The sequence below is a fragment of the Oryctolagus cuniculus genome, chromosome 3 (assembly GCF_051225735.1).
Source record: "Oryctolagus cuniculus isolate XC-2025 breed Fujian yellow rabbit chromosome 3, ASM5122573v1, whole genome shotgun sequence".
Classification (NCBI taxonomy): Eukaryota; Metazoa; Chordata; class Mammalia; order Lagomorpha; family Leporidae; genus Oryctolagus; species Oryctolagus cuniculus.
In genome coordinates, this window is record NC_142869.1 from 181,517,496 (window position 1) to 181,538,249 (window position 20,754).

The 20,754-nt window shown below is 45.5% G+C and overlaps 1 protein-coding gene across 1 annotated transcript in view; it reads right to left on the reverse strand.

The window, feature by feature from the left end:
- Positions 1 to 20,754, reverse strand: part of LOC100358478 (uncharacterized) — a 285,002-nt gene that overhangs the window by 196,251 nt on the left and 67,997 nt on the right. Inside the window, exons 56-74 of the mRNA XM_089328728.1 lie at positions 20,457 to 20,553; positions 19,521 to 19,633; positions 18,650 to 18,775; positions 17,541 to 17,669; positions 17,188 to 17,298; positions 16,820 to 16,882; positions 14,484 to 14,618; positions 13,959 to 14,046; positions 13,072 to 13,210; positions 11,853 to 11,986; positions 11,713 to 11,747; positions 11,504 to 11,620; positions 10,991 to 11,139; positions 10,316 to 10,400; positions 8,812 to 8,868; positions 4,322 to 4,446; positions 3,986 to 4,074; positions 1,901 to 1,950; positions 1,322 to 1,489 (exon numbers count right to left, since the gene is read on the reverse strand). Coding sequence (XP_089184854.1) covers positions 1,322 to 1,489; positions 1,901 to 1,950; positions 3,986 to 4,074; positions 4,322 to 4,446; positions 8,812 to 8,868; positions 10,316 to 10,400; positions 10,991 to 11,139; positions 11,504 to 11,620; positions 11,713 to 11,747; positions 11,853 to 11,986; positions 13,072 to 13,210; positions 13,959 to 14,046; positions 14,484 to 14,618; positions 16,820 to 16,882; positions 17,188 to 17,298; positions 17,541 to 17,669; positions 18,650 to 18,775; positions 19,521 to 19,633; positions 20,457 to 20,553 — 2,010 coding nt within the window. The remainder of the gene's footprint in view (positions 1 to 1,321; positions 1,490 to 1,900; positions 1,951 to 3,985; positions 4,075 to 4,321; positions 4,447 to 8,811; positions 8,869 to 10,315; positions 10,401 to 10,990; positions 11,140 to 11,503; positions 11,621 to 11,712; positions 11,748 to 11,852; positions 11,987 to 13,071; positions 13,211 to 13,958; positions 14,047 to 14,483; positions 14,619 to 16,819; positions 16,883 to 17,187; positions 17,299 to 17,540; positions 17,670 to 18,649; positions 18,776 to 19,520; positions 19,634 to 20,456; positions 20,554 to 20,754) is intronic.

The following is a 20,754-nucleotide window of genomic DNA, read 5'->3' on the forward strand; positions in this document are numbered from 1 at the left end:
CCTCTCCTCCCCTCTCCTCTCCTCCCCTCCTCCCCTCTCCTCCCCTCTCCTTCTACCCCCAGTCATTTCTGCTACAACTGGAACTAAGTAGCCCTTTCAAGTCACAACAGAAAACACCTCGCCCCTGACAACCTTGAGCCAGTGAACCAGTGTCAGCAATTCTCTGCCTCCTAAACTTCTTACTGCAGAAAGGAAGGAAAATGTCAATTTATTTAAATTGCTAGCTGGGGTTTCCTGTCACTTGTAACTGACTAATCCCTGATATAACATCATCCAAGGCTCAGCTCTAGTCCTGAGGTATGTTTTTCTCATAAGCTTTGAATAACAGTTGAGATAAGTCATTATTTCTTGTATGTTAGTTTGGTTTCTCTGCCTTCACAAGTTTCATGTGTATAAGTTGTCTCCCCCAAATTCAAATAGCAAAAAGTTCCTTAGGTCTTAACGTGATAGATTAATTTGACAAACATCTATTGAGCTTATTTTCACATATGCATCCTACAAAACGCTTACACTTTGCCATACTCAGAACCATCCATACACCATTGAGTTTCTAACCTCATTCTATATGCATCCTTGGTATATGTTGTCAGGACAAAATGTGAAATTCCATCATATGTCACTATAGTAGAAGACAAAATTGACTTATTTTCCCCAAACCTGGAAGTGTTTCACAGTCCTTGCAACACTGGGTCATTTATCTGTCGTGAGGATTCCTTGGGGAACACATTCTTCATAAACGCTAACAGATTACAAGTTTAGCAGGAGTGTCAATTCTCATGACAACTAATTAAAAAAATCCCTTTATTATTATCATCTAAAAATATTTACCATTACATAGGATTATCAGATTCACATCTTAAAGTATATCTTCAAAATGAATGTATTGAAGTGAGTCACATATCTCATATAAAAAAAACAATTTTTTTAAGATAAAGCACTTCAGAATTCTAATTCATGGGGCTCCCACCTCCCACCCTTAACTTTCCATCGTCAGCCAGCAGCTTTCTGATCCACTTTACTTCTACTCCCATTCCCCATTTCCCTAACCTGGCTCCTCCTTGTCCCGTGATTTCTATTTCTTTGAACGTGGAGCTGCAGCTAGAAGAACACGGAAGGGTAAGGGTGGTCCAGGGGATGGGAAGACCACAGTGCTTGGTCCCCACTCCCGAGCTCTGGCCACCTCCTCATCTCTGTCCTCCCTTCCAGACCCAGACCCCCCACACAGGCCTCCGCGTGTGGAACTCATGCCGCTTTAGCAAGACGGGATGTCACGTTGCTGCAAACAGCTCTTGGTAAATGGTAGAATAAGATGGACTTTTACCTTCAGGTTGTGATCGTAAGTGACTTTAGGAGACATCTGACTCAGGACACCGTTGTGCTTCACGGTAACATTGCTAGGTTCCTGTGTCCCAAAGATTTTAATCTCTTTAAAGGCTAAATTGTTGGGATCTCTGTAGCCTGCTTGTGAAACCTTCACATCCAGGAGGTTCTGCAAAACAGCCAAGGAAAATTAAGCACACAGGCATGTATGCTACACACAGACTCATGTCATTCATTTCGTCCTAGACCTGACACTCTGAGGCGCTGTTACCTCTTAGTTCTGAGGAGCAAAACCCATTTTAATAATTTCCTGAGTAAAAAAAAATCATGAAAATACAAACTTCTTTTCAATCTTCTTAAAAATGCCACTGCTCAGATTTATCTATGTGCACATCATTGTCCCCTTTTGATAACATGAATGATTCAACGCTCAGAGCTCAATCCAACTGCAAATGCACTCAGCTGTAGTCATCAGTTCATATGAAGTCTCACGTGTTAAGCGCACAAGTACAAAGCACACATGTGCTACCAGTCAGACAAAAGCCTGTACCTAACAGATTGATAAAAAGTGGTTACTCACTTGGGTGACGGAAAACTCACACAAAAGGTAAACGTTATTGGCCACAGTATCTGCAAGTGAGAGAGAGAAAAGTCAGACTGGACTGCCCTCCACAGACACAGCGTTCATCCTGCCTCTCCTTCAAGCTGCATCTTGACATTGCAAACGGCAGCATGTCTCTTTGGGGCTGAATAATACTCCACTGTGTACGTGTCCCACAGTCCATCCATCAGTGGTACACATGTCTTCCACAGCTTGACTGTTGTGAGCAACGCTCAGTGAGCATGAAGGTGCACCTTCAAGATGCTGAGTTCTGCTTGGGACACAAGCCCAGAGGAAGGGCTGCTGGACTCCACGGTTCACCTGTTCTAAACCTCTTGAGGAGCCTCTAGTTTTCCACAATGACTGTGCCGATCTACATTCCCATCAGCAGTGTGAAGTGTTGACTTTTCTCCAAACCCTCATCAGCACCTTCTGTCCTTTGAACTTTTCATAATAGTTCATCCTAACCTGTTAGGTGACGTCTTATTTTGATTTATGATCTATAAATTTATAATTTAGCATTTCTCTGCTGATTAATAATATTAGAGATTTTTGTGCACCTGTTGGCCATCTGATTATCTTCTTTGGAAACATTTATTTGGGTACTTTCCCTACTTTTTAATTGGGTTATTTGGGTTTTTTTTTGCTACAGATTCACATGAGTTCCTTATAGATTTTTATGATTAGTCCATTTTCTAGATGCAAGTTTATGGCTTGGAAATATTTTACCCCACCCTGTAACTGAATTTTCACTCCACTTATTTTTCTTTACTGAACAGAAGCCTTTGTTTGATGCAGCACCACTTGTTTTTTGCTTTCCATGCTTTTGGAGTTATACCCAAAACATCATTGCCAACAGCAGTGACAAGGAAATTTTTACTTTGTTTTCTGTTAAGTCTTCACAGTTTTTACCCTTATATTTAAGTTTTTGATTTCTTTTTCACAATAGCCAAGATGTGTCAATGTGTAAATCAATGAGTCAACCAACGGTTAAAGAAATATGGGACTACAGAAAATGGAATATTATGCAGCCATAAAAAGGAAATGCTATTTGTGACAACACGGAAGAACCTGCATATTATATTAAGCAATATAAGCCAGATACAGTGAGACAAACATGACATGATCTCATTTATATTTGGGATCTAACAAAGTGAACTCTGCGATACTGTGGTCTTCCACTTTTTACTTGTTGGATATTATGGTTAGTGGTGAATTAAGCCTATACATATAGAGTGGATTAAAATCATGTCCTTGTGAAAACTGATGGAAAGAATAGAGGAGAGAGAGGAAGGAGGGTGGGGAGGAGGAGGGAGGGAAATGTGGTGGTCTTCTTGAAACCGTAGCTGTGGAATGCATGAAATGTGTTCTCTTTATATTAACAATGAAACATGAGAAATGAACCCCTAGGGGCACAGGGAAGAATGGGGGCTTCCAGGATGGGGGTAAGAAAGAGGGAAGCTGCTGGTCCAAGTGAACCTTCAGTTACAAGACAGGCAGACTCTGGGTATCTAAGGTGCAGTAACCGTGATGGCCGTATTAGTTAAGTGGATTGTGATCATCGTTATATGCGTTTATTTGTATCAAACCATGACATTGCATACACTGAATGTAGTCAGTATTGACTTGCCAACTTAATATTTTCACTTAATTAATTAAATGCATGTTTGTAAATCAACATTACTATTATGGACAGAGTTCCCAAGACCACGTCACTGCTATTCTGTGATCTGCATCCCCCTGCAGCCCGGTACAGTTTCCCCTGCACGTGCTCCCACGGGAAGTGTCTCAGCTATTTCCTAAGTGAGAGGCCCAGTCATTAGTGCACAGGAGACAGAAAAGAAGGGCGAGAATGTATGCACACATTGTACACACAACATCAGTGTATTCTCACTGCCTCACTGGAATCACTTTCATATCATCCATATGTATTCATTGTTACTTTTGGAAAGGATATCTACACACTCAATTACAGAATGTGCATGAAAACATATCTTCCAGGTGCCAGTTGACAGTGAAATGAAGTCTCTATGTATACATATGTGCGTCTGTGTGTGTGCTCACCTTTGGTGTCTCCGTCATCCCAGAAGAGTTCACCTTTCGCTTCTTTGTTCTCATCCAGGGCGATGATAAGACCAAGAGCGTTCTGCCGACTGTGGGTAACAATATTTAATGTGAGAGACATAGATAAGGGGCACAATTTTTTAAATCACTTTTGAATGTTTTTGTTAGGCACAAAGGTAGTATCACCACGTATATCCTTCTCTGGTGACAATAGTGTCACAGGAGATAGAGATGTCCTAACCCTCACCAGTAAGCATCCATGCCTCCACACCGCTGGGCTTCATTACAGAGCGGTGCACTAACTGCCATGGAGAGGGGACCCCCGTCCACGCTCACCTCTGGTTGGTGTTCAGCGCAGGCTCCTGCCAGGGCAGGATGTAGCCGCCCCGGACATGAAGGTTGATGTGGTCAAGAGGGGCGGGCAGGACCTTCCACTGGGCCTTTGCATTAACATCCGCACCCTGTGGGCAGAACAGGAGAGATGAGAGGGAGCCGGCACAACGATGCAACACACTGGGCCAGACGTCTCCTCCACAGCTCCGAATGCGCTGCTTGCGACTCACCTTTCAGCACACCTGTCACTACACTCCCCACACTGCCCCAGCTGCTGAGTGAAGTCTTCAGTGATGGCTACCCCATTTGTGCAAGACTTGCCATCTGGGGTTTTACAGCTCCCGCGACATGACACCTTAGCTTGGGTCCCCGCTACCCTCACTCCACTGCCTGTCTCTGTGTCTGGAGGAGGTGGAACAACGCCTTCACCCACTGCTTGTAGGTTCCTGAAATGCCTTCACAATGGCACTTTTAGATGGATTCTATAACCAAAAGTCTGCTTTGTCTGCCTCTTCCCCAACGTCCAACTCACCCATGTCAGTAACACATGCAACTCCTACTTCACAGGAAATATTAAGATGAGTAGACTTACTGCAAGAACCCATAACTTTATTTTTTAAATTTTTTTTCTTGTTGCTTGCAGTTAAATGCATTTCTTTTTTTCCCCCAAGGAAATCTTTTATTTAATGAATATAAACTTCATGCATTTCATAAATACAACTTTAGGAATATACTGATTCTTTACACCAAACCCGCCCTCCCACCCACACTCCCACCCCTTCTTCCTCCCTCTCCCATTCCCAGTTCCATTCTTCACTAAGATCCATTTTCAATTAACTTTGTATACAGAAGACCAACTCTATACTAAGTAAAGATTTCAACAATTTCCATGAAAAAAAAAAAAAAGTGTTCCTCAACAGTCAAGACAAGGGCTTTTCAAACTCATTGGATCTTGAAGTTAATTTCACTTCTTTTTTTTTTTTAAAGAAACTTGATTAACTTTAAAGAAGCACCCAAGAATGATACATCTTTTGAGAGCACTTAGACATTATTATAATCCAACTCTTTGAAGACAGAGGTCCTGCGTGGGAAGTTAGTGCACAGTGACTCCTGTTGTTAACAATTAAAACTCATGTATGATGTCGGTGATCACCTGAGGCTCTTGACATGAGCTGCCTGGGCTATGGAAGCCTCTTGAGTCCACAAACTCCAACAGTATTTAGACAGGGCCATAAGCAAAGTGGAAGTTCTCTCCCCCATTAAGAGAAAAGTACCTCCTTCTCTGATGACCACTTCTTTCCATAACTTTAACCTAACATACCTGCCTTCATGTCTGCCTCGTGGATAGGAGGTGCCCCTGCCACATTTTCACAACTGCAGCGGGCTTCTTGCTGTCTGTACCACTTGCATAAGGAGTGAGATAACTCTGCTGAGGCTGCCCAGTGCTTCGTTCATATTTAGTTGCATCTTCAGTGTCTACCCAGTAGATGTCGGAAGCAACCCCACTCCCACACCACTGGGGTAAGCAAAATCGTCTCCAGGCACTGCCAAACGTCTCCTGGTAGGCAAACTCCCTGACTCTGAGAACTGGTACAATACAAGTAAGGAGTAGTCATTTTATATCAGTAAATAAATGTATGTAACTTTGATCTAAACCTTATTTATAAAATAGATGACATCAGACTTAACTGGCCAAAGTATTCCAGTACCTGCTAGAGAACCTAGAGGAAGTTACTAAAATTGTAAACAGTAACTTTCCTTTTCTCCCAAGGGCTCGCTCTACAAAGTTCTGGATTTCTACATGATTTCTTTACCTATCCATCTTCATCAAATCCCGGATGATGAAAGGGTTCTTCTATTCAAATTCTATATACAAAGTTGGTCATTGTGGGACAATTTTCTTTATTAGCCCTCACATTTAACTTTCTTTTATGTAGAATATATCATTATTTGCATAAACACCACGTGACTTCAAAAAGTTCATGGAAAATGAATATTATGGAAAAACTTTACATAAATTCCAAAAATTTTTACACCAAAATAAACTTATCTTTTAGTACTGCTCTCCCACAAGCTTCCTAGAGTATCTTCAAATTAGTGTTTCTGACAAGCCAACAGCAGCTCCAGATCACATGGGGAAGTCCAGAGAGAACTGCTTACCGATTCCCATCACCTACAGCTCAGTGAGGTTATTCATCCGAGCCAGACTGAGACTAGAGTGAGACCAGGGAGGTACCTAGGGTGCACAGCGACTGGAGGGACCAGCATTAGGGCACAGCGCCTAAGCCACCATCTGGTGTGCTGGCATCCCACGTGAGGCACAGTGCATTAAGCCACCATCTGGTGTGCCGGCATCCCACGTGAGGCACAGTGCATTAAGCCACCATCTGGTGCGCCGGCATCCCACGTGAGGCACAGTGCATTAAGCTACCATCTGGTGCGCCGACACCCCACATGAGGCACAGTGCATTAAGCCACCAGCTGGTGCACCGGCATCCCACATGAGCACTGGTTTGTGTCCCAACTGCTCCACTTCCAACCCAGCTCCCTGCTGATATGCCTGGGAGAGCAATGGATGATGGCCCGAGGGCTTTGGCATTTGCCACCCATGTGAGAGTCCTGGATGGAGTTCCTGGCTCCAGGCCTTTGCTTGGTACAAGCCTGGCCAGTCTAGCAATTTGGGGAGTGAGACAACAGATGAGAGATCTCTCTATCTCTCGGTAACTGTGCTTTTCAAATAAATGAATAAATCTTTTCAAAAATAATAAAACCTAGAGAGGCTCTCATTCTCAAAGTCATGTAAGTTCAGGGCCAGCCTTACAACAATGCACACCTTGGACTGTCTGCATAGTCCAGGCCCTACACCAGGAACCTGAGCGTACTCTGAAGGACTGACTTTAGTGAATGGGAAGGCTGGCGTGCAAACTCAGAGCCACTTAAACAATGATGGCTGCTCCCTCCCAGAAGACCTTGGCTGGAAGCACTCAGCAGAGTCTTAACCAAAGACGGAAGCAGGCTACCAACAAGAAACACAGTCAGGGGCGCTCAGGTCAGACAAGCTTCCCCTGGTCTTGTCCAGTGTTCAACCAATCCTACTGCAACCCCCCTAGGTGAGAGGGGCTTCTTGTCTGCCTACTGTATTTCCAGTCCTTCCCTGTTCCTCCTCAAAGTAGGAAGGGGGCTGGCATGTGGCTAAGCAGATCAAGCCACCGCCTGAGACACCAGAATCCCATATGGACACCAGTTCAAGTCCTGGCTGCTCCACTTCCAATCCAGGTCCCTGGATGAAGCTCCAGGCTCCTTGCTTTGGCCTGGCCCAGCCCAGGGCATTGCAACCAACGGGGGAATGAATTAGTGGATGGAAGATCTCTCTCTCTCTCCCCTGTCTCTCTGTAGCTCTGCCTTTCAAATAAATAAAACAACTCTTTAAAAAAGAAATCAAGAGGGGCATCCTAGTTAGAAAGTGAGGAGCAGCCACTTCAGTTCTCATGAGAATCGACCGTGACTGTGTCCCTCAAGGATCACCCAAAAATTGCTTTGATGACCTGTAAGCACAGGCTCTGTACTGGGCTCACAACAGCCCTGCACTCATATGACGGCAAAACCTTGCTCGGCTCCCATTTCTAAATGCACTTGCACTGTTACAATTATATGGGTCAGGTCCCAACTTAGCATTTTACAGACTGGCTCATAATAGCTGACCTAAGGTAATTCTATGGAACGATCATTCTTTGAGCATCTATACTATACAGGAAGATGTTTAATTAAAAAATTAGGATTGGAGCCAGCGCTACGGCATGGTGGCCTAAGCCTCCACCTGTGGTGGTGGCATCCCATATGGGCACTGGTTCTAGTCCCAGCTGCTTCTCTTCCTATCCAGCCCTATGCTATGGCCTGGGAAAGCAGTGGAGGATGGCCTAAGTGCTTGAACCCTGCACCCATGTGGGAGACCTGGAAGACACTCCTAGCTTCTTAGCGACCCAGTTACGGCCATTGTAGCCACTTGGGGAGTGAACCAGCAAATGGAAGACCTTTCTCTCTGCCATCTCCCTCTCTCTGTCTGTAACTCCACCTATCAAATAAATAAATACAAAAAGACTAGTATTAAAAGACCTCTATACTTACACACAGCAGAAGGGGATATGAACAAAAACTGTAGTAATAGAACAGTTTTGCATGTTCACCAATCTCTGCCTTATACACCACACCGGGCAGGGATGGTGGGAGGAAGGATGAAAACAGGCTCATAAAGAGCACCCTCGAGCAGCCAGGCGCTGAGTGAGCTGCCTTACGAGTGGGTTCACAGCCCCGCCCCGAGGGACTTGTTCACTCCTCTGGAGGTGGGAAACTGAAGGGACAAGGTTTGACGCGATGGGGCTGAAATCACACAGCAGGTGGGACCCAACACAGCATTTGGCCTGAGATTTATCTGATCAGAAGCTTTTTTGTGCTCCACATTGTTCCCAGGCTGTATACATATTTAGAAAACTTACCGTGTAGTAGTCATACCAGCGGGCTCCAGGGAAATACACAGTGACTTCTCTGGCATTCTGGAATTGAACACAGACAAGGCATGGGTGGTGGGCACAGCTACCCACAAAAGTGTAATCAGTTTGCAAAGGAAAGAGGCTAAACCCATAGTGACAGCCTTGCACTCACTTCCGAAATCTCTGTACTGCTCGGCATTGTGGGGAACCTTTCTGTTTATGATCGGGGAGACTTATCTCCCCTAAACAAGGGGCTTTGATAAAGCCCTCTTTCTGTTCCTAGACTGTAAGTGACAAAAGTTACCATTTGCTTATAAATATTCCCCATGCCTTCTTTGAAGAGACCAAACCTAAGTTTGGGTGAGAGACAGAAAAAAATCTTGTACACACCATGTAACATCTTAAAGTGATAGGGAGAGAAGGGGAGATCTGAGGTTTGGGGGAAACCCAAAGACAGAAGCCTGAGTCATTTCAGCTCTCCCACATGAGTAGCAGGAACCCAAGGATTTGATCCATCACCTGCTGCCCTGCAAGGTGAACGTTAGCAGGATGTTGGACTGGAAGTAGAGGAGCCAGGACTCAAACTAAACGTTCTGAAATGGAATGCAGGCATTCCAAGGGCACCCGAATTTCTGTATCAAATGCTTGCCCCATGTAGTTGTAGAAAATTTGGAGGAGGCTGAAATTAACTAGTATTTCAACCAGAAGCCAAATTACCAGCTGAGGACTAAAGAAACAAGTCCTGCTCGTGGGAGGGCATCTGGCAGAAGGAAGGGAAGAGGCAGCCAGCAACAATCTTGCAAACATTGTTGCAAGTGGTTCTACTGAAAAGATTTGTTTTAATAGTCACAGAGGGATATAAAGAAGTATTTGTATTGCTTCCTCTACCTGAGCTCATATTCCTTATTTTAGTGAATGGGGAAATGACTGTACGTTCAAATACATCAGAAAGGACTTTTAGTCCTGAGTGACTGAGGAACCAGAATTACTGTGGAAGGAGGTGGGGCCAGTGCTGCGGTACAGCAGGTTAAAGGCCTGACCTGGTGGTGGCATCATATAGGCACCGGTTCAAGTCCCAGCTGCTCCACTTCTGATCCAGCTCCCTGTTAATGCACCTAGGAAAGCAGCAGAGGAGGGCCCAAGTGCTTGGGCCCCTGCACCCATGTTGGAGAACTGGCAGAAGCTCCTGGCTCCTGGCTTTGGACTGGCTCAGCTCTGGCCATTGCAGCCATCTGGGGAGTGAACCAGCGGATGGAAGACCTCTCTCTCTTGTCTCTACCTCTCTCCGTAACTCTGACTTTCAATAAACAAATAAATCTTTACAATTTTTTAAAAAATTAAGAGGAAGGACCTGTAGCCCAGAGTACCTAAGTAATGTGCTCACAAGAGAGAAAGTGACAAATGCAGGACAAGAAGCAGGTGTCAGGACCCGGCACCAGGCCTCTTCTCCCCACACTGTTCTCCAGCCTCACAGCTGGGACCCTCTGCCCACCAGAGGCCCCCTACTCACGGGCTCCAGCACAGGGCTGACCAGGAAGGCCGGGCCCAGCAGGAACTGACCATCTATGTCCCAGGTCACCCGGTCTGACACAAACCTGAAAAGGACGTGAAGGGGCCACAGTCACAGCCCAGCCAGCCCAGCCCAGCCCTGAAGGAAGTCCTCAACTCAGACCCAAGCCAGGAACCCGCTGCACCTGAGGATCCTTACATCCCTAGGACTGTCTCAATCAGGATGTTCTAAGACAAGTTCATCAAACATCAGAACTGGTATGATTTAGATATGTTCTCTCCTATAATGCATTCACACGCAAGTTACCCATGGCATTCATAAGTGCAGGCATTGCCCACATGCCTCAATCTCACCCAGAGACTGCCACCTTTGCAATGTGACCTTAAGTGAGCAAACAGATACAAACGATGGAGCTTTGCAGGATCAAATTGGAAAGAAACAATCTGTGTTGAGTTGTATCATTCAATTTTTTTTTTCATTCAGTAACTAACTTTTACCAATAACCCACGGCATGAACAGCACTGTGCAGAAAGGGGTATTAATATATGATCTGCATCAGATTTTTTGAAAAAAAGAAATGCTGTATTCCCTGTAGAGGGTTTATTTTCTTCCCCTGCCACCCTATTGAAGGAAGGAAATCACCCATTAGTCGCTGAGATCCAACTAGACACTCACTCGTGCAGGAGAGGCCGCACCACAGTGCTGCCCTCCGCGTGGGCCTTGTACATCAGGGTGTAGAGATAGGGCAGCAGGGTGTATCTGGTCTCCAGGACGCTTCTGGAAAGATTCACAAAGGTGGCGTTCCAGGACACAGGGTCTTGTCTCTGCAAAAGAGGAAGAGGACTGTGAGGAGCTCAGCCTAGAAGGTCTCAGGTACTTAAAGGACCCACTTAATGCTTATTCCTTGTGCAGAACACACACAGCTACATCAAGATAATTATCAATAAGCCTCAGAATGTTCTTAATTCATTACAAAAGGTCCCTGTAGCTTTCCCAGGAGAGACAATAAATTTCCCTAGATGACATTCTTCTTGGGATCTGCTTGGTTCAAGTCTGCCTATAAGAAGAATAATCTAAAGATACTGGGAGTTGGATTCACGGAGACACAGGGTTGAAGGATTTTAAATATGCCCTAGGGATGACAGATGGCTTTAATTGTAGCTCAAAAATGGAGGGGGAATGCCCTACCTTGGTCCCTTCGGTGTTGTGGTTCCTGGAGAAGGGGTAAAAGGCCCCCAGCTGCATCCAGCGAGCACACATCTCATATTCGGCGTCTTGAAAGAACCCACAGATGTCTGCTCCTGTCTGAACCGAGAAGCAAGAAAAGGGGCCTGCTGAGGGTTTCTGAACGCTGGCTCCAGCTCCCAGGTCAGCAGGAGGGATCCAGGGACACTTACATAGGGAATGCCAAAGAGGCTGAACTCCATCATGCCTGCAAAGGGAACCACAGCGGGGTGAGACCAGGCCCTGAGCCCTGCCTCCTCCCCCCTCACCGCCCCCTCCCTGCCAGCAGGGGCCCTGGCACAAGGCTGCACACCAATGATAGACTTCCTCAGCTGGTCCCACGCGGCTGTGTTGTCTCCCAGCCAGTGTCCACCCCAGCGGCCAGAAGAGGGGAACGTGGAGCGGGTGATGACGATCCCTCGCTGTCCCGTCACCTCCTGCACGGCTCTGGTGGAGGGAAAGGAGGTGAGCTAAGGGCAGAGCAGGAGATGGAAAGGCACAGAGCTCCTGCCCTCGGGGCTGAACCCAGGACACGGTCACCTGATGTCTGCTGCATGGCTGCAGGGATACGGAAATCAGCCAGCGTGAGGCCCCCACCGACTCATCCCAGACCATGGACATGGCTATCATGGGTGTGTCTCTACACAGTGTTGTACCATGGCTGTCACCATGCAGTAAACTCACTGGGTTGCTCTCATATAGTAAGTCCTCCTAAGTCTTGCTATTTGTCTACTCTGTGCAGTCATGTACCTGAATATGTCCTTTCGGGCCACGATGACTCACACGCAATGTTGACCCCATAAAACTACAGTGAAGCTGAAAAATTCCTATGCGCAATGATGGCACAATGATCATAAGTGGTGTCACTACACGTTACTCTCATGTGTGTGACGATGCACATGTTAACAAACCTACTGCACTGCCAGTCAAGTAACAGTGAAGGACACAAGCATGTAAGCACTTAATACTGGGTTATACAAATCAAATCTACATCAGTGCGGTATCTGTCGTACACCCCATAGCCTTTATCATTATTTTAGAGCATATTCATTCTGCTTAACAAATGTTTACTGTAAAATGCTGTGTTACACCTGTGGAAGCCTTACGCATCTCTTGACTACATCACAAGTCTACGTGGAATGACTGCTGTATATTCTCCAGGTTTGTCTATGCAAAGTTAACAGTGTTTACACAGTGGTGAAATTGCCTATCAAAGTATTTCTTACAATGTCTCACCATTATTTTACTAGGTTTTCTGTTTTTGAGGGAGGGACAGTGAATTCCTTTATGAAGATTTTACTTAGGATAATTCATATTTAAATGGAGTACAAAATGATTTTGTGAGTGCAGGCACTGTGCCACAGGGGTTAAGCTGCCACATGTCACACTGACACCCTTACTGGAGTGCCAGTTCAAGTCCCAAATGGAGACTGGGTATTTGCTTAGTTAATAAGAATTGCTACACAGTAGCTTCATCCATCACTGGCCGTTCTGCAGGCTGTACCCAGTGGAGAAGGGAGACAGTGACTCACTCGTAGGTGGGTCTGGTCTGGGACCACCCATACAGGTTGTGCACGTCGTAGTGCCGCACACGGGAGCCGTCTGGCAGGATCTGCTCACTCTCCATGCACAAGGTCTTGCTGTTCAGGCCTGTGCCCCTGGACTCCAGGTCTGGGGAAAGATGCAGGGATGTTAAAGCCAGCTCTGATTCTGGGTGCCTTGTGCTTCTCTCCGAGAGACTGGAACCTGGGTCCTAGATAACTGAACCTCTGCATGACTCTCTCATCTTCACCAAAGGTGTGAGATCAATGCTGGCCTCTAGGATGCGATGGTACCCACGAGTGTTCTACACATCAAGTTCCCTAAGAAAGCAGAAGGGGGCCTGCGGAAAAATGCATAGTTTTTAACATGCTCTGCTCTAGGTATTCAATGTGTAAACTATTTCATATAATTCCTATGATACTGTGAAGATGATATCACCAGCAGCATTTTATGTTTTAGGAACCTAAAAGCTGGAAACGCCATGTGATCTGTGGAAAGTCGCCCAACTCACAGAGAACGGCCTCGGAACCAAGAAAGACATGACTGCCAGGACTGCCAGAGACAGTCCACTCCATGAGAAAGGGAACCCCTGCGTTGTTACACAACCCAGTCCTGTGAAGGAATCGACTTATGCCAAGGAACTGGGGGATCTAGCTGTGAGGGTCCTTTGGTGACATTACCATTGCTAAGTGCCCTTTGGGCAAATCTGAGTAGTTCCCCTCGTGGGCCCTGGAACGCACGCGCTCTCAAATAAGAAAACTGCTTGAAGGACATTTGTCTCAGGCCCACAATAAACCACAGCACAAACAAGCAAGCCCCTGGCCACTGGGGATGCTATGGCTGTGGCTCTGCAGGTGAGGAGGCCAAGGGTCCTTACGTGGCATGTAGGGGGGATGGTTCAGAGTGGGATCCGTGCAGCCTGCAGGAACTGCCCCATTCACAAAGCTCGCTGGTTCATTCATGTCCTAGAAATGTCAACACAGACACCGCTTACTTCTCTAAACAGTTATAGCTTTTCCATTCAGAGTCCAGGGGGTGGGGAATAAATCATTTCACATCCAGAACTCCATGTAGATACCAACCCATAGAGGCTCATCAAATCCCATGGCTAAAAAGACCAATCATCCCCTACAGAATAACAAGCTAGAGTATAAAAAAGTTCTCCATCAGAGTATGAATGGTAAAGTTCTAAGTATTTATGGAAGCCACCTTTGAGGTTTCGTAGCAGGAACCTCAGATTAGGTATAAGGTTTCCGATGTTTGAGGGCTACTCCACTCCAAAGTGGAGGAAGTACCTACTGTCTTCTTGGGGGATCATTCTCCTTTTGACTAAAGGTCAATGAAACCTATGCTTAGGCACACGGAGACACACACAGACTGATGCACACACACACACACTTACAATCCATAAGCCGTCGAACTTCAAGCTCTTCTCGGGATTCTGTGGGTTGGTGTACATTTCTTGTATTTCCCTCTTCCACCAGCTGACAGTTGAATTACGGAAAAAGTCTGGGAAGGCCGCATAAGCTCTGTATTGCTGTAAGAATTAAATACAGTCCATTCATAAAAAATAAATTAGCAAACTGATAGAGGCTCACTGAGAACTCATGCAAGACAGACTTGTAACACAGGTTGATGGTGAGTCCTATCAGCCTACGAAATGTTCTTGGCTCATGTGGAAAACACTGCGTGTAAGGAAGAGAGGCTAGCCCTAATTGCATGCTTCCTCCACATCTGGAAACATCCATGGACTGTTTTCCTCTTCCCACTGGTACGAATGGTAACAGTCAACACCATCAACCCCCTACCTAACATACTGCCTTTCCAACCCACAAACAGTGTCTTGGAAACCCACCCTCTTTGACCTCCATTTTTTTTCAACTATGTTGACGGCCATAAAACACACAGTCCAACAATCAAGCAGTCTGGTCCCATAGTGGCTTTCTCATTTTGCATCTCGAGGACAAGTGCTACTGACTGGCTCTGAGATCTGAGGGATCCAAGAGGAACACCAGGGAAATGCGTCACGGGCTCACAGCACTGTCCTCTCACTGCTCGAGTTCGCTCAGCCTGCGCTCTGAGTCCCCAGACTACACTGTTGCTGTTTAATATCTGTCTTCCCCCTTCCTCCATGCTCTCAAAACTAACCCATCTGCATAAGACATGAATATCTTGCCTGCTTCTTTCCGGTCCCATTCCTGGCGACTAGGGGACTTTCTCCTGTACTTCTGTCCACTGCCTACAATCCTATACATCTGGGAAGAGTTCCCCAAGTAGGCCATTTTCCTCGAGTTTCTAAGTGGCTGATACCTGCATTCCAATCTGCTGCATTATGCTGAATCAATACTGAGATTTATCTGATTGATCCTTGATCCTGATATCCTATATACTAATTTTTTTAAAAGAATTAATTTATTTATTTGAAAAGCAGAGTTACACAGAGAGAGGAATAGACACACAGAGAATCTTCCACCCGCTGGTTCACTCTCTAGATGGCCACAATGGCCAGGGCTCAGCAAAGCCAAAGCCAAGAACCAGGAGCTTCTTCCAGGTCTCCCACGTGTGTGGCAGGGGCCCAAACACTTGGACCATTTCCTGCTGCTCTTTGAGAGCATTAGCAGAGAGATGGATGGGAAGTAGAGCAACTAGAACCTGAAACAACATCTAATATGGGATGGCAGCATCGCAGGCAGTGGCTTTACCCACAATGCCACAATGCTGGCCCCTCTAGACACTACATGTTTAACCACGCTGCTGACCACACAGATTCTAGCTTCTTTTCCCTTCAGCCCTTAGAAACAGCCTCCTCTTCATCCCGGTGGAGGTTCATTGGCTACATGTTCCCCACTACAATTCCTATCCAGGAAGAATATCCATTGTGGAAGAGCTAAGCAGAGTGAGGCAGGCTCTTACTCTTCGGAAGCATGGGTACCCACACCCTGAGAACCTGACTCGTAGTATTATCAGAGCAGTCCATAGTAGATCACTCAATAGTAAATCCATCAACAGTAAATCGCTCAGTCCGTTGTACATAGTACTTCACCAAATGAGGGGCTGAAGATTTCCTTGACCAGCAAGAAACCATGACTTCATTCAAGCAACAAATGCTTAGTGAAGCAGGAAAAACGTTCTGGTGCAGAATAATGGGAAAACCAGGTCAGTCTCAAGAATGAACGAGGTTGCAGCAGAGTAAGCTTTTACACAAGGCTGGAAACTGGGAGGTGAAAGAAGTGTTGAGAACCTGAGGGAGAACTGGGGTGGGGAGAGTTTATCAGTGAAGATGGAGAAACACAGTGCTGAAAAAGGAAACAGAGCCAAGGACCCAACCACTACTGACGAGTCAGAGACTACTTCAAAGGATTATCCAAACAACAACAACAAGACACCACTTCAGAAGGGAAAAAAGTGGTGATTATTGAAGGTTTCATCCAGTAGAAATTCTATGGGCCTTTAGAATTTGAAGCCTTTCATTTAAAATCACTTCACTGTCACAACCAAATGCAGGAAAGTAATTTAAGCTCTCAGGGTCATGAATCTTACAAACAGTAACAAGTATGCCCAAGTAGGGAGCAAAATATTGCATGTAACCTGGCCGGTGCAGAGACTGACACCTAGGACATGCTTCTTAAATGCTTTCCTGGGCATACTCATGTCCATGTACAAGCATGTCCAGTGCCATGAATATGACTGCCTATTCCTAGCAAAGCTAAATTCACTCAACATCCACAAGGCCTTTACCTCCACTTGACTGTCCCAGTCCAGAGAGTTGTTCACAACAACATCAGGGTAGTCAGGCCAGACCTGTAGAGAGGAAAAAGTTCAATAGCAACTCATTAATTACCCTTACATAGTATTTCATAAGATATTAAGTATGGACCTAAGGGAAATAATATTTTGATTATCACGCATGACTGTTCCACAATAAGTAGATTCCATGATACGTCTACCTTACTTTAAAAATTCTCAACTGTTTCAAGAAATATTGACTTCAACAATGAGAACATCTGACAGCAAAGCCCATTTGGAAAAGGCCAGAAGCCACAGGCACAAACACACATCGTATGATCCACCCCACAGAGATTAGCAGACCACTGCTCAGCTCATACCTTTCCCCAGACAATGCCGCCGCCATTTGGGTATTTGATGAAGACGTCGTCCTCCACACCCCGAGTGAAGGCAGGGTAAGGCTGCGTCTCATTGCCAGAGATCGCTGGGTCCTGAAATCAAACCACAAGTCAGCTGCGAAAACCAAAGCTGACAATGACAAGGACATGAAAAAGGAGAACTCCTGCAGAGAGAAGGCCTTAGGGTCCCCTGGGTGGTAGTTTCTGGACCCCAGGGAAATGCATTTCCTAGTGGGGCTTCCATTTCCCGCTCACTCCATGGAAGGAAGGACAGCACGGGGCCTTCTCCCCCACAGCCCACCAGCCTCCCCACATGACATCACGTGAGCACCAACCAGGATGAGGATGACCCGCATCCCATCGCCATGCAGGCGCTGGATCAGAGCTGGGAGCCCAGCAAACTTGGGGCTGAGGGTGAAGTCCAGCTGCCGCTCCATGTAGTCGATGTCTGAGTACTGCACGTCCTGGGGAGAGACACAGGGCCACCGATGCTGCTGCGGTCCAAGCCCAGGCTCCACTAGCAGCCCTCTGCCACGGCGCCCTGAGTTACAGACAGCTTCCTTTATATGCTTTCACATCCCAGCTTTGTCGTGGGTTAAAATTAGATCCTGGGAACTTTACCTACTTTTACAAATCTTCAGTTAAAAAATAGAAAAAGGAAAAAAAAGCTAATACAGCAGACAACGTGGATGGGAAATCTACTACAAACAAAAGCCTATGATGGCTTTGGAATATTCAGTCTTTGAGGTAATCACATGCAGCTTTGTTCCTAAAGTGAGATATTGCATGGGAAAAATCCCATTACTGGGACAATTGTAAACAACAGAAAATTTAAATGGAATGAATTTAATATGTAAGTCGTCCCTGGGACCAGTTCTCTGATTACTGGGCCTCTTGTCCTCCACTGAAGGATGCAGTCCTGCCCCATGAATTTCTTCAGGAAACCAAGCCCATTCAAGCATTAAATTGCTCCGCAATGATGAAGCAATGGGCTACAGTGTAAGTCGAAGGCTGGGACTCAAAACACACAATTGCATGTATGCATACAATGGCATGACCAAACTTGAGTTTTGTTTTTATTTAGGCAGAACTACTGTTTACAGGATCTTTTATTCATATGAAATCAAGGATTTTTTGACCAAGTATTTTGAAGTTGTGTAAAACAAATTGAAGAAACCACACTATAATAGAAGGGTGCTGCAGACAGCCTACATTCCCCTCGTTCTTTGGCAAATCATTAGGAGTCCTGGAGCTCTGCCTCTATCAGAAGGCATCTAGACTCCCCATTGCTATTACTGTGTTGTGGTGAGACACAAGGTGGTACTGCATGAGAAATGACTTTGTATCATTGTACAACTTGTAAAAATCTCAGAAAGGAATCCAGATACAGAGACCCCTGGGTGAGTGTGAGGTCCAGAACCAGGCCCCAGCACTGAGAACTTACATAGGGGATCTGGGCCGCCACCATGTCATCATACAGGTTGGCAATCTCCGTGTCATTCTCATAGCCATAGCGACACAGCTGGAAGCCCAGGGACCAGTAAGGCACCATCACAGGACGGCCAATCACCTGGTAGTAGACACCAAGTATTAGTCCTCAAGAAACGGAAGCTGGATTAAATTTATATATGAAGAATCCACTATCACTATCGCAATCATGACCACTACCTGCATCATCAATAACATCACCTCCTACCACTCCCATCACTAGCACCACCTCCAGCATCACTTCCACCACCCATCAATCATCCCTACCGCCCCACCACAACCACTATTAGCACCATCATTGCTAGCACCACCACCAATAATGTCATCACTCGGATCCCCTCCAACCAACACCATCCTCACTCCCACCACCACAACCATCATCAATGCCATAACCACGACTATCATTGCCTCACATTCACTACACTAACAACGTCATCTCAGTGCCACTACCACATTCACATCATCTCCACCAATGACAGCAACATCAGCGTCACTTCCACCATCATCACCCAATCACCATTAACATCAACCCCACGTCACCATCATCTCTATCCTCATAACCATTAGTTCTATCATCATCACAAGCATCCCTGTCAACAACAACACCACAATTATTATCCTTACTACTTGTGATCCTCTGAAGTGCCCAGAGAGGCTATGAATTAAAGGGTTTATAATGTATTCATTCCATTCATTCTACAATCTATATCTCTCTAAGAAATATGAAACAATTCCAGTTTCTCATCTGAGAGTTGCTCCTATGAACATGGGTTTGGCACACAGAATGTGCTGTATAAACACTTGACAGCCAGCTGACTCCCTCCTACCTCAGTGTACTGCTGAGTGACAAGCTCTGGAGTGGGCCCCAAGAACACATAGAAGTCCAGAACTCCCCCTGTGGTCCGGTACGTCAGGGCAGGCGTGGGCTGGAACGTCACATCTGCAATACAGAAAATGCCGACCACGCTGGAATTTTTGACTTGAGATTCATCCTTAACATCCACACCACCCCCCTCTTCATGTACCCACCCTATGTTTAGAACTAAGCAATATCCACAAGGAACTAAAACAATCCCATGAAATTCCATAGGTTCCAATTCTTGGAGGTTTCCCGTTTGGGGTATTTTATTATCTTGTTATATGATTTATTATTATCCTCAATTAAAAGTCTTGTTATCATTATTATTTCAGTATTGTATAGGATAAGCAAGAAGTTGCAAAAACAGTACTCAGAGTACCTGTGTGCCCATTCTCAGCTTTATAAAATGATAATGTCTGAAAAACAATTGTACAGTCTAAAAATCAGAAAGTGACACCAATGCAATATTATTAACTCAGGTACTGACTTCATTTGTTTCATCTGTTTTTAAATGAATATCCTTTCCCTGCGACCATAATAATACTGTTTCCTATGTACCATAAATTTTTCTCATACCCTCACATCCAGAAACCTGTAATCTGACCGGTAGTTTCATTGGTTACTTACATATTAAATTTAACTTAAACGAATTCAGTTTAACAGCTGGCTCTGCCTAGTGGATCTGCAGAGTATTTGAGACTCAGACCAGCTATCTCTTTTCACGAGACATTTGCCAAAATAAGAACTGGGTGACATCTTGTCCCATGTTATTGGAAGGAATAACAAGAAAGTCAACAAAGAACACACATCACTGCACATAAACTGGCAATGAGAGCTAGGACAGCTGGGTCAAATACATAATAACACTACTCATAAATGAGGGGAGCCACGGGCACGGCCTTACCCATGGCATTGCTGTTCAGCAGGAGCACTCCGTGGGCACTGCCATCCTCCTCCAGGCCCATGTAGTAGGGGTGCACACCATAGGAATTCATCTTGTACTAAGAACCAGGACAGAGAGGTGGAAAGGGGTTAAAGACATTGTGGCTGAGAAACTCAACAAAAGTATGATGGTTCAGACTTCCCCAAAAAAGTTAAATATAGGGAGAAAGAAACTCAACAAAAATTTGATTCTTAAATGAGTCCAGTCTTCCTTGTGACTGATTAAACACAGGTGACCAGAGAGCCTGGGAACTACACCC